This window comes from Homalodisca vitripennis, chromosome 4 (genome assembly GCF_021130785.1).
Source record: "Homalodisca vitripennis isolate AUS2020 chromosome 4, UT_GWSS_2.1, whole genome shotgun sequence".
In the NCBI taxonomy this organism is placed as follows: domain Eukaryota; kingdom Metazoa; phylum Arthropoda; class Insecta; order Hemiptera; family Cicadellidae; genus Homalodisca; species Homalodisca vitripennis.
In genome coordinates, this window is record NC_060210.1 from 198,883,917 (window position 1) to 198,897,743 (window position 13,827).

A 13,827-nucleotide genomic window follows, 5' to 3' on the forward strand; every position below is an offset into this window, starting at 1 on the left:
TGGATATGTGTGGTGTGTGCGTTTAACTTTACTGTCTGCATTCATCGCCGCACCAGGCCACTCCTCTGTGGAGGAGAGACATCACCTCCACCCTGTCTACGGAACCGCAAGTCACGGTGGATATGTGTGGTTGTGTGCGTTAACTTTACTGCCTGCAGCCATCGCCGCACCAGGCCACTCCTCTGTGGAGGAGAGACATCACCTCCACCCTGTCTACGGAACCGTGTCACGGTGGATATGTGTGGTGTGTGCGTTAACTTTACTGCGTACAGTCATCGCCGCACCAGGCCACTCCTCTGTGGAGGAGAGACATCACCTCCACCCTACCTACGGAACCGCAAGTCCACGGTGGATATGTGTGGTGTGTGCGTTAACTTTACTGCGTACAGTCATCGCCGCACCAGGCCACTCCTCTGTGGAGGAGAGACATCACCTCCACCCCTACCTACGGAACCGCAAGTCACGGTGGATATGTGTGGTGTGTGCGTTAACTTTTACTGCCTGCAGTCATCGCCGCACCAGGCCACTCCTCTGTGGAGGAGAGACATCACCTCCACCCTACCTACGGAACCGCAAGTCACGGTGGATATGTGTGGTTGTGTGCGTTTAACTTTACTGCCTGCAGTCATCGCCGCACCAGGCCACTCCTCTGTGGGGGAGAGACATCACCTCCACCCTACCTACGGAACCGCAAGTCACGGTGGATATGTGTGGTGTGTGCGTTAACTTTACTGCGTACAGTCATCGCCGCACCAGGCCACTCCTCTGTGGAGGAGAGACATCACCTCCGGGTCTGCCTACGGAACCGCAAGTCACGGTGGATATGTGTGGTGTGTGCGTTAACTTTACTGCCTGCCGTCATCGCCGCACCAGGCCACTCCTCTGTGGAGGAGAGACATCACCTCCGGTCTGCCTACGGAACCGCAAGTCACGGTGGATATGTGTGTGGTGTGTGCGTTAACTTTACTGCCTGCCGTCATCGCCGCACCAGGCCACTCCTCTGTGGAGGAGAGACATCACCTCCGGTCTGCCTACGGAACCGCAAGTCACGGTGGATATGTGTGGTGTGTGCGTTAACTTTACTGCCTGCCGTCATCGCCGCACCAGGCCACTCCTCTGTGGAGGAGGAGACATCACCTCCGGTCTGCCTACGGAACCGTAAGTCACGGTGGATATGTGTGGTGTGTGCGTTAACTTTACTGCCTGCCGTCATCGCCGCACCAGGCCACTCCTCTGTGGAGGAGAGACATCACCTCCACCCTGTCTACGGAACCGCAAGTCACGGTGGATATGTGTGGTGTGTGCGTTAACTTTACTGCCTGCCGTCATCGCCGCACCAGGCCACTCCTCTGTGGAGGAGAGACATCACCTCCGGTCTGCCTACGGAACCGCAAGTCACGGTGGATATGTGTGGTGTGTGCGTTAACTTTACTGCCTGCAGTCCTTATTCCCGTGTAGAGAGAGTGTATTTATAGTGTTAATTTGTTAATGTACACGAATGAATTGAATTGCGAATACTGTTGGGTATTTTGTATAGAATTATGTATAGGATTTTCGGTTACCATTTATACTACTAAAATAATATTAATATATATATATTTTAATATTAATGTCGTATTTTTGGAAAGTTCAATAAATTATCAGTGTGAACTATTTTTAAAATTTTCATTGAGCTTATTGGTTAATCTCAAGGTTTTGCTTTAGATCCATTTTATTTATTTTTACCATCCTTGTTCAGACAAGGTTTACGAACAGTTACTTTCCCTCAGATTATTACACTAATGTGGTATACAATCTGCGGTTTGGGCTGTGAAACTAAACAATCGGTGGTATATTGTCACCGCCATAGAATGCATTGATTGAGGTCAGTGGCAGTGAAGCGGCGTGTACCGGTCAGCTTCCCGGCCGTAACCTAACCTCAGGTGGCTCTCTATACCTGCTGTGCTACAGTCGCACGGTCCCCCGCACCTCGTCACTTCTTCGCTTGTTCCGTGACAATGCCTTAACCCTTTCAGGGCCAGGACCAAATATGAGATGTTGCAAAATTTTTTCACATATCATAATCCCCTGTGAGTCAAAAGTGCCAGGCTAAAATTGGCGATTTTTGCAGTCTCTAAGATTAAAATTTATAACTTTTCATAACAATTAGAGAATGACCTAAAAGTTGCACCAAATTACTCGTATAGATATATACTATCAACAAGAAATATATAGATGTAGTTTTAAGTAATTTAAAATAAAAAAAATTAGCGTTTTAATAGATTACATAAAAAAAATTTTTTATATATTTTTTTTTAATAACTAAAAAAGGAAAAATAATTTTAGTATGGGAAGCTATTTTATTATATTGTACATTTAGAAAGGAACAACCATACAAAATTTTGAGTTATTTCTCTCATAAATAGATTTTTTATGACACATTTTGTATAAATACGCATAATTGTACTTCGCAACAAGTGATACAGCAACTGACTCTTACATTGCAAGAAACTTAAAATAAATATTCACATTATGGATGTACCGGTAAACAGATGATTGTAGGATCCATAAACAGTTTCAATACAGTTAAAAACACTATTTACCAAGATATATTTACACAATTTTATTTGAAAATTTATTTACACTTTTTTCTATTTACAAATATGCTACTTACAATTTTATTCCCATGAGATCGCAAATTGTCAGTCATTGTAACTACTACACACAAATAGCTAAGCACGTAACACTACTAATATTTACAACCACTAAATAAAATAATGAAGAAGAATCCAGCATACAATAGTACGATTAACACTAAAGCATAAAGAATTAACAACAATAGATCGAGTCAGCTGATAATGTCACGTGACAATTACGAAATAAAAATGCATAGACCTCCAAAATAAAAAATTATATTCATATTAATTATCTAAAAATATACCAGGGAATAAAAAAAACATAAAACTTTAATCATTTGACGTAGTATTTATTTAAGAAAACGACGAATATCAAGGCGGCTATTGGCGCTTTTCGCGTATGTCACCGACGGGCAATTATATTGCCGCCTGGCACTTTTCAGACACGATCTGTGGCGGGCAATATCAAATCAAATCAGTTTTTTTTATCGCCGGAACATTATACAACGCATGGAAAATGTCATATTTTTACTTTTTACTGGCTAAAAATTTTTGTCAAACCACACCACAAGAAATCTCATTCAAAACATACAATTTTGCAAACGTACCCACGTCCATTCATTCACCAATTATTCCCACTTCCAGCAACGAATTTTGTCAGTCATTTTAATTGGTGGTCTCCCAATCATAAGCAAAAAAACTCGTCAACATTATAAAATGTTTTTGACACTAAAAAGCGTTTCAAAACGAGTTTTTAAACACTTTAAGTGTTGAAGTGTTTTTAATTGAATCTGGTAACTTATTGACGAATTGAACACCTGCCTGTGAAGGCAAGTGTTCATAAACCACCGTTCTGTGTCTTACCAGTTCGGTAGTTATCTCTGCCTCTAGTCTCATACTTATGTATGTCTCGGCCATTCGTCATGGCACATTTAGACATACAAAACAGAGTTGTTTCCAAGATGTAGAGACTGGGCAGCGTCTACAGTTGCAAATTTTTGAAGGCTTCCTTGCACGTCTCTCTAAATTTCAACTTAGCGATAATGCGGATCGCTTGTTTTTGCAGCTTGAACACTCTCAGGAATTGATTGTTTGCACAAGCTCCCCACAACACCAGCCCCGTAAGTGAGGTGGGGGTTAAATCAAGCCATAATACGCCATCATCAGAACTTGAGTCGGGCAGTATTTGGCTAGAGACCTCAAAACATAAATTGCCTGAGGCCAATTTGGAGCAAACGTGGTCGATGTGATCGTTCCAAGTCAACCCTCGATCTAGGTATATTCCCAGGAATTTCGAACAATATACTTCTTCCAGCATAGTGTCAGCCAACATAACAGCTGGCTCATCATGACTATCTACTGGTCGTAAAGCAAAATTTATAAAATTGGATTTTGCAGAATTTGTTTTAAGATTGAGGCTGTTAAAATTTTTGGACACAGTTGTTAATTTCAACAAAACTATTTGCTGTTCCAAAGTCAATTTTGATTTGCTAGTGAAAACAGAGAGTCGTGTCATCAGCATACTGCACTAGTCTTCCGTGCAGAAGTGATGAACCTAAATCATTGACATAGATCAGGAAGAGAATTGGACTGAGAATTGAGCCCTGTGGGACACCATAACTCAGGTGAATTGTTTCAGATAATTTATTTGAGATCTGGACAATTTGAGTTCTATGGCTTAGAAATGATCTGAGCCACTGGAGAGGCACGCCTCGGATGCCATGAGATTCAAGTTTGTCAAGCATTGTAACATGGTCAACACAGTCGAATGCTTTCGATAAGTCCAGGAACACACTCAATGTGTGATCCCGACGTTGTAGTCCCTCTACAACCATGTCGACAAGATTTACAAACTGCGTCTATTGTCGACTTGCCCTTCCTGAAGCCAAACTGGTCTTCCGATAGCTGGTTGTGTTTATTCAAAAATTGAAGCATTCGTGTCAAGAAAAGCTTTTCGAATATTTTGCTCATAACTGGCAAAATTGAGAGGCAATATATTGCCGCCTGGCCCGGAAAGGGTTAAGGCGTATCACCGTAAACATATGAAGGCGTTGGTTTCCACCACTTACGCAATATACACTATTTTACATTTATAAGGATATCACGTCATAAAAGAAAGAAATTCTTTAAAATCCATTGGTCTAAATTTTTCTTTGCACTCGATAGACTGCCTCATCGTGTTGGATGAGGCCATATTAGAAGAGGTCTCTTCCTCTAAATACTTTGGAATTTACCTTGATCAAGGTTAGACACGGAATGTTCATATCGACTGTTTGCTCCAAATTAGCCTCAGGCTGTGTGTGTTGAGGTCTCTAGCTAAATACTGCCCTATTCAAGTTATGATGACGGCTTATTATGGCTTGATCTATCCACATCTCACCTACAGACTAGTGCTGTGGGGTCCATGAGCAAGTAACCAATTTTTGAAAATGTTCAAACTTCAAAAACGAGCGATACGCATCATTGCAAAATTAAAATTAAGAGAGTCGTGCAGGCCAGTTTTCCAACTGTTGACTCTGCCAAGTCTCCACATTTTAGAAACAACGTCATATTGTATGCTTAAATGCACCTTGACCAACGGACGGGATGTTCACTCGTACGAGACAAGAGACAGAGAAAACTACCGAACCAGGAGACACAGGACGGTAGTTCATGAACGTTTGCCCTCACAGGCAGGAGTTCATCTCATCAAACAGCTTGCTAAATGAAATTACAAATTCGCCTTCGCATAAAACATTTAAAACTAGTCTAAAACACTAGTGTCGAACTCGTTTCATAGCGTGAACGAGTTTATGGCGTATAACTGGGAGACCGCACAATCAGAAGACTTACTCTCAAATGAAGGTGGGAAAAATTGTCGATGAGTGGTGCAGAGTGAGTGTCAACATGTATGTATGAATGAGAGTTCGATGTAGCATGTGTGTCAAAATTATTAGATACTTGACGTTTGCTATACAAATGTACTTTTTGTCTCCGCAATAAATACTTGACTATTGACATTAACATTATAGATTAGCACTGAAATATTCTAGAGTTCTCTCCGATAGTGGTATATTAGCGAATAGATGTGTGGATAGGTCAGAAGCGAGTCGCCGGGACTCGGTAGCTATGACGAAACCACAGACCACATGGAGATCGCAGCGTGATAACCGCAAAAACTGACAGCGGCAGAGATTTGGCGCAACAGCCTGTCTCTCCTCCGCCTTGTTTTTGTGGGCCCTTGACAGTGTCAATGTTGGGAGGACAAGAATGTCCTTTCAGGGGCCGTGTATCGGGAGTGAGTGAATCCACAGAGGTGTAAACAGAGCGTCATTGATCAACTCGGTGATTATCCACGTGCGAGAATAGTCTGTGTCATTCACAACACAGTCCGCCTCAACGTGTATGATTGTGTTCCTTTAGTTAACCCCTCCATGTATGAAGATCAAACCTAAACATACTATTAGAGCATGTACCGAATGGACGAAACACAGGGTTGAATACCGCTGAGGTCGTAGTAATGAATACTCGATTTGCAAAGTTTACTTTTATGTTTAATTGTGGTAAAGAAACATAAAAGCACCGCTTCTATATGTTAAAAATAAAATAGAGTGTAGCTTCCAAATAGAGTGATAATGAACAAAATGGTATCATAGGGGTGGGTCTGATGGTCCCAATGTTCTATGAAAATTTTGCATACGAACTTAATCATTATAACCCTTTAAAATTGACTTCCCTTCACGTTGATGTCGACTCACAAGCGCGGGCGTCAGCATCTTGGCTCGACATTGCAGCTGTAGTCGGAAAAAGTTAAGATTTAGTAGATTAGAAGTCTAAAACGCGAAGTTGAAATAAAGGACTCGAAGTTGAAATAAGACATTCGATTGAAGTTGAAATAAAAGACTTGGTTGAACTCGCCTAAAACAAAATCACGACGGTATTAGCTATTTATCGAGACAACTTCATGACAACGTGGTCTCGTCAGAAGGACATCACCACACTATTATCAATATTAATCAGCCAAATAAATTATCAACCAAGGTAAGTTACTTTGCTATTTAGAACTTCACTTTATATTACATTCAAAATTAGATGTCTCGCTTGAAAGGGCTAATTTATAATACGAAAATATAAATTTTACTTACAGACTTGGCGCGCGAGGTGTTGCTCGGCAGCTACTACGTTCCCAAGAGAAAAACTTAATACGCCTGCCAATTAGGTTATTAATCCGCCAAGAATTCAGTTCCAAGAACATCGGATGCAACTTATATTAACCAGTAACGAATAATAGGGTTGCGAAAATATGTATGTATGTATTATATAAAGTACAACTAAATAACGTTACAAGCATAACTATCATATAAGTGAATGGTGAAAAATGATTATCAATTGGATTAAAACCTCAAGAGAAAAGAGATTTTAATTTGCCTTGTTAGTGTGATTTAAACATTTATTTATTGTTTTTTATTTTCAAGAAAACGGAGTTCTAAATACTTCTGCTTGTATCGACAGTCATCCGTGGTCTCATGTTTCTAAAACCTTTGTACGAAATATGCGCGATGAAAAGAATTTGCGTGGGTGTACAGAAGATCTCAGGTGAAATTTGTGAAGTGTAGCCGAGTGTATTGTCAAGTGCGATGGTGACTCAGTCTACTTAGTGACGTGAGTAAGAAGGGTAGTGGGTGTACGGTGGGGGGGGGGGTTGTAGGAATACGAGCTGCAGGGCGCTCGTCACATCGTCACCCCCTCCCCCCAGCACCATCCATCCCTCTGTCTGATGTGCTTCTTTAATCTTTAAGTTGTCTGACTCATAGCCGCTACACTTTCCGCTCCGTTATTGGACCAAAGCACGAGGGTGTTTTATTTACGGCGGATAATGATATTGCTTGTTTTGAAATCGTTCTAAACACATGCAAGTGTTTAATTCAAGGGAAAGAAATCAAAGGAATCTTGCATATCTTGTTGGTATTTATTGAAAGTCTTTGTTTTGTAGGAATAATAATAATTCCACCCGCTCTGAGGAACTGAGCCACTTCACAGTGAAAATATTCAAGAAGGAACGATACACAAGGCATGACAATGTCTTCCGGTTCAGGTTTATGACCCATCACATTAGCTTCCCTTTCTTTTGGACATATTACAGTTAAACAACCCAGCACTGATAACACCATAGGCAACGTTCTCTTTCAAAGTTGACTAAAGCAGGCAAAGGTGACTCTGCGAATGCTTCACTCTATTAAATATAAAATGTTCAATCATATATTTAATAATTTTATAGTTTTTTTTAAGTATCAATGTACGACTCCAAATTTGTCTTTATTTTCAAACAAAAAGAATGTCTGTATTTTTTATTGTAGGAAGGAATATGTTTAATTTATATTAATTATTTTTACATGTTTATTATTACAAGAACTATTTATTGCTGAATTAATGCAATTAATATTAATGTAGATGCATTTATGTAAAACAATATGCATGTAAAGTATGTTTAAAATAACCAAAACACGTTTTTTAATCAAATTTTCTCCCTCAATTGCAGGTAGAGGTTTAGATATAATTATATGTATACTGCAATGCGTTTCGGAAAATTAATTAATTTTGGATATGAGTTTTTATTCTATCAGAGCGTCCAATAACTATACAATTACATAGACTTCAATCAGACGTTTCACAACAACTGAGTTATTTAATTTCGCTTAAAGCACCACCACTTATTGTGTTAAATCCCCAATACATTTTCGTTCAAATAAATAATAGCGAAAATTGTTTAGGATTTATTCTTAATAGAAATTATTAAGTATCAAATGGATAAACTTGGTATTTAAAGAAGTTACAATCCTAAATGAATAGAATCTGCCCGCAATAGCAACGCGGGTACGAGTTAGGGAGATGCGCTGCCGATGGTTTAACCACTGAACCGCCAAGGTCGTTACGGTACGGTGGTTGTGTGTGAAGATGTGCAGTCCCACCCACCCGGTGCCGATATTACTGTCTGAGCGCTTGTAGAGAACTGTCGAGTCGTGCATCATCGATTGTCTGATTGAGGTACCACAGCGCCAGTAGATAGATGTCTGTACAGACCCTGAGAGGAAGTGACGACGGATAAACGGCAGCGGCAGTGGGTCAGTGTTGGCTATGCATGCCGCGGCGCTTGTTGTAGAGAACTGTCGAGTCGTGCATCATCGATTGTCTGATTGAGGTACCACAGCGCCAGTAGATAGATGTCTGTACAGACCCTGAGAGGAAGTGACGCCGGATAAACGGCAGCGGCAGTGGGTCAGTGTTGGCTATGCATGCCGCGGCGCTTGTTGTAGAGAACTGTCGAGTCGTGCATCATCGATTGTCTGATTGAGGTACCACAGCGCCAGTAGATAGATGTCTGTACAGACCCTGAGAGGAAGTGATGCCGGATAAACGGCAGCGGCAGTGGGTCAGTGTTGGCTATGCATGCCGCGGCGCTTGTTGTAGAGAACTGTCGAGTCGTGCATCATCGATTGTCTGAATGAGGTACCACATGCCCTACCCCTAACATTGTACTGCCGCTCTGCCATAAGTTATTAAGTGTAAAGCTGCGTTAATTTTAGGATTTCTAGTTTACCATTTAAGTGCGCTTATTGTAAGTTTCACTTCCACAAGTGACAAGTTTGTGATTGCTAGTCTAACTTGGTAATGACAACATGCATCTGCAGTATTTGCGTGAAACGATAAGTATATATTATTATGAATTCAAATTGTTAGTAACCCATCCTTTTCCAATCGTTACAAACTCGTCAATCCTGGTAGAGCAAAGTTATGAATTCTTAAATTTTCGTTATTTGTCTTAGGAGAATAACCAACTATACGTGCTAAAATTAACCCACAGAATAAGATTATATCACAGGGTAGGCTGACTTGATGTGCTGTAAACGTACATTTCGAAGTATAGACATTCACGTCATACATTTTTGATGTGTAATAACCTGTGCAGGTGAGTCACATTCTTCATTTGGCTTTTTGATTTCGAAGAAGCAAGGATCTATTTAGAAAATGAAGAAGCTAGAGAATCCATCTAAGCTTCTTCAATCTACATCTTCCAATTCTCACAAGTTATTTATCACTTCCGCAAGTTGCATCAGCAGCACAAACAAAGCGGTCACTATCAGTCATAGTTTGCTTGTGACAAATAGCCGTCTGACCCTGTTGTCCGATCTGATCAGGGTTCTCGTTAGTGGGATGGAGACGTCAAGGTGATGGCGACAGACAGATCCGGCCAGCCCGTCTGCACGCTATCGTCAATCTTCGCTGTTACCTTGATTTCCTTCAATAACTTATGTTCGAAGGCGAGTGAGAAACGTATTTTAAGATGATTGCTTAAGAACGTATTCGTACTTTTGGTGATTAATAATGTACAGAGATTTGAATAACAGTGTGGTTTATCAAAGAAGGCTCGATCACTCGTGTTGTCAAGAAAAAATGAATGACTGAAGAAGTCATGCGTAGTTGAAGGTCTAGTCACTGCCCTTGGCAGACATACAAAATGTTTGGAGCACTAACCCTAATAATAACTGAAGCAATCAGTCAAAGGAAAGCGAGAAGTCATGCGCAGTCGAAGAAGGGTCTAATCATTTCCCTTGGTAGACACGAAAAAGGTTTGAAGCACTAATCCTTATAATGACTGAAGCAGTCAGTCAAAAGAGAGCGAGAAGTCATGCGCAGTCGAAGAAAGGTCTAATCACTTCCCTTGGTAGACACGGAAAAGGTTTTGAAGCACTAATCCTTATAATGACTGAAGGAGTCAGTCAAAAGAGAGCGAGAAGTCATGCGCAGTCGAAGAAAGGTCTAATCACTGTCCTTGGCAGACACGCAAAATGTTTGAAGCACCAATCTAGTCAAAGAATCATGGAATTTAGGTTCCAGAGACCACCAACATGATTGACTTTCTCTGTGGAATCTGCCAACTAGACCGAGCGTCTAACTAAGGTGCAAATGTATTATCGAGAAAGCTGTCCCCATCTCTAAGTACAGGGTACTCCGACATAGAATCTGCCATCACCTGCAGAACCGACGGTTTCTCCGTGTTCAGTTGTACGCGCAGTCGCAAATAGTGGACGGGAGATGAAAATGAGGGCGTGACACCTCTCTGTAATGAGTTGATGGATGGCTTTATACCTACTCATTAACCGTGCTGAAGGCCAACCGTCCACATCCATTAGTTTTCACTTTAAAAGCTCCCAGGCCCTTCGGTGTGATGGATGGGATGTCATATAGAAACGTTTAAACTGAAATGTTAACATTTTAAATCTTGATACGACAGGACAAATAATAGCATAGTTTGTGACACTAATTTTATCAAAATGAGATAATTTTATTTACTATTTTTAAATCCAAAATAAAAATAATCTGCCTCTCCAGAGCTGCATTTAAAGTGGGGGGGAAGTATAGTTATTAATTAATCTACATTGTTAAATATTATGCTTTCTCTAAAAACTAAAATAAATATATTGAAGTACTGGAAAATTAAAACCTTTGCAGTGTAATATAAGACTTCATAATGTAATACAGTAATAGTATTATGTTGTTCCATTACTGACATTGGGAGCTGACACCTATGTTTTGTTACAGGAAACTAGTTAAGACATACACACCAAAGAAAAAGGACGAGGAGGATTACCAGTAAGTTCTTACTTTGTTATATTTTGTTGGAGTTGAATCTTTTTTAGTAAGAATCCTCCAACTGAATTTTAGTAAATGTGGAATTTCATGCATGAATTGTAGTGACTGTACATTAAAGTTATTGGAGGTATACACTATATTGGGGATATATAGATTATATTGGAGGTATACACTATATTGGGGTTATATAGATTATATTGGAGGTATACACTATATTGGAGATATATAGATTATATTGGAGGTATACACTATATTGGGGATATATAGATTATATTGGAGGTATACACTATATGGGGGATATATAGATTATATTGGAGGTATACACTATATTGGGGAGATATATAGATTATATTGGAGGTATTACACTATATTGGGGATATATAGATTATATTGGAGGTATACACTATATTGGGGATATATAGATTATATTGGAGGTACTACACTATATTGGGGATATATTATATTATATTGGAGGTATACACTATATTGGGGATATATAGATTATATTGGAGGTATACACTATATTGGGGATATAAATAAACCATATTGAAGACATAGACTATATTGAATGTATAGACTATATTCGAGGTATAGACTATATTGGAGGTATAGAATATATTGAAGGTATAGACTATATTGGAGGTATAGACTATTATTGAAGGTATAAACAATATTGGAGGTATAGACTTTTTTTTTTCAATTTTACATAACAGCTACAGGACATGATATAGCACAAACAAAGTACAAAACCTTCAAATATTCCCAAAACAGCCATCCTAACTAAAATTAATGTACTCTTAGTATGAACTTTACATAACAAACTAAACTAAACTAAACTGCTGGCAGTTACACAAATTAATATTTAAATTTCTTTACACAACATAAATAAATGAACTCTATACAATTAAAAAAAAATAACAACTTGCTTCATTGTACACATACACTTCTACAATGAACAATAAATTAAATCAAAATAAATGTCTGCATATCTTTAAAATATATTTCATATATATATATATATATATATATATATATATATTTCACATCAAGGTATAGACCATAATGAAGGTATAGACTATATTGAAGGTATACACTATATTGGGGGTATAGACTATATTGGAGGTATACATTATATTGGGGATATAAAAACCATATTGAAGGCATAGACTATATTGAAGGTATAGACCATAATGAAGGTATAGACTATATTGAAGGTATAGACCATAATGAAGGTATAGACTATATGGGAGGTATACATTATATTGGGGATATAAACCATATTGAAGGCATAGACTATATTGGAGGTATATACCATAATGAAGGTGTAGACTCAATTGAAGGAACAGGCTAAATTAAAGTTATACACTATATTGGAGGTTGAGACTATATTGAAGGGTATACCACTATATTTGAAGTACAGACTATATTGGAGGGTATATACCATAATGAAGGTATAGACTATATTGGGGGTATATACCATAATAAAGGCATAGACTATATTGTAGGTATAGGGACTATATTGGGGGTATAGACTATATTGGAGGTATAGACTATATTGGGGGTATATACCATAATGAAGGTATAGACTATATTGAAGGCATAGACTATATTGTAGGTATAGACTATATTCGAGGTATAGACTATATTCGAGGTAGAGACTATTATTTAAGGTATAGACCATAATGAAGGTATAAGGACTATATTGAAGGCATAGACTATATTGGAGGTACAGACTATATTAAAGGTATAGACTATATTGGAGGTACAGACTATATAAAAAGGTATAGACTATATTGGGGGTACAGACTATATTGTAGGTATAGACTATATTGGGGTATAGACTATAATTGGAGGTATAGACTATATTGGAGGTACAGACTATATTAAAGGTATAGACTATATTTGGAGGTACAGACTATATTAAAGGCATAGACTATATTGGAGGTACAGACTATATTAAAGGTATAGACTATATTGTAGGTATAGGACTATATTCGAGGTATAGACTATATTCGAGGTAGAGACTATTATTAGGTATAGACCATAATGAGGGTATAGACTATATTGAAAGGCATAGACTATATTGGAGGTATAGACTATATTCGAGGTAGAGACTATTATTTAAGGTATAGACCATAATGAAGGTATAGACTATATTGAAGGCATAGACTATATTGGAGGTACAGACTATATTAAAGGTATAGACTATATTGGAGGTACAGACTATATTAAAGGTATAGACTATATTGGAGGTACAGACTATATTAAAGGTATAGACTATATTGGGGGTACAGACTATATTGTAGGTATAGACTATATTGGGGGTATAGACTATATTGGAGGTATAGACTATATTGGAGGTACAGACTATATTGGAGGTACAGACTATATTGTAGGTATAGACTATATTGGGGGTACAGACTATATTGTAGGTATAGACTATATTGGGGTATAGACTATATTGGAGGTATAGACTATATTGGAGGTATAGACTATATTGGAGGTATAGACTATATTGTAGGTATAGACTATATTGGGGGTACAGACTATATTGTAGGTATAGACTATATTGGGGGTATAG

The 13,827-nt window shown here is 38.6% G+C and overlaps 1 protein-coding gene across 4 annotated transcripts in view; it reads left to right on the forward strand.

The window, feature by feature from the left end:
• LOC124360877 (formin-binding protein 1-like) overlaps positions 1-13,827 on the forward strand; it is a 215,737-nt gene that overhangs the window by 92,745 nt on the left and 109,165 nt on the right. For all 4 annotated transcript variants that reach the window (XM_046814848.1, XM_046814849.1, XM_046814850.1 and 1 more), the window contains one exon: positions 11,196-11,246. In XM_046814848.1, coding sequence (XP_046670804.1) covers positions 11,196-11,246 — 51 coding nt within the window. The remainder of the gene's footprint in view (positions 1-11,195; positions 11,247-13,827) is intronic.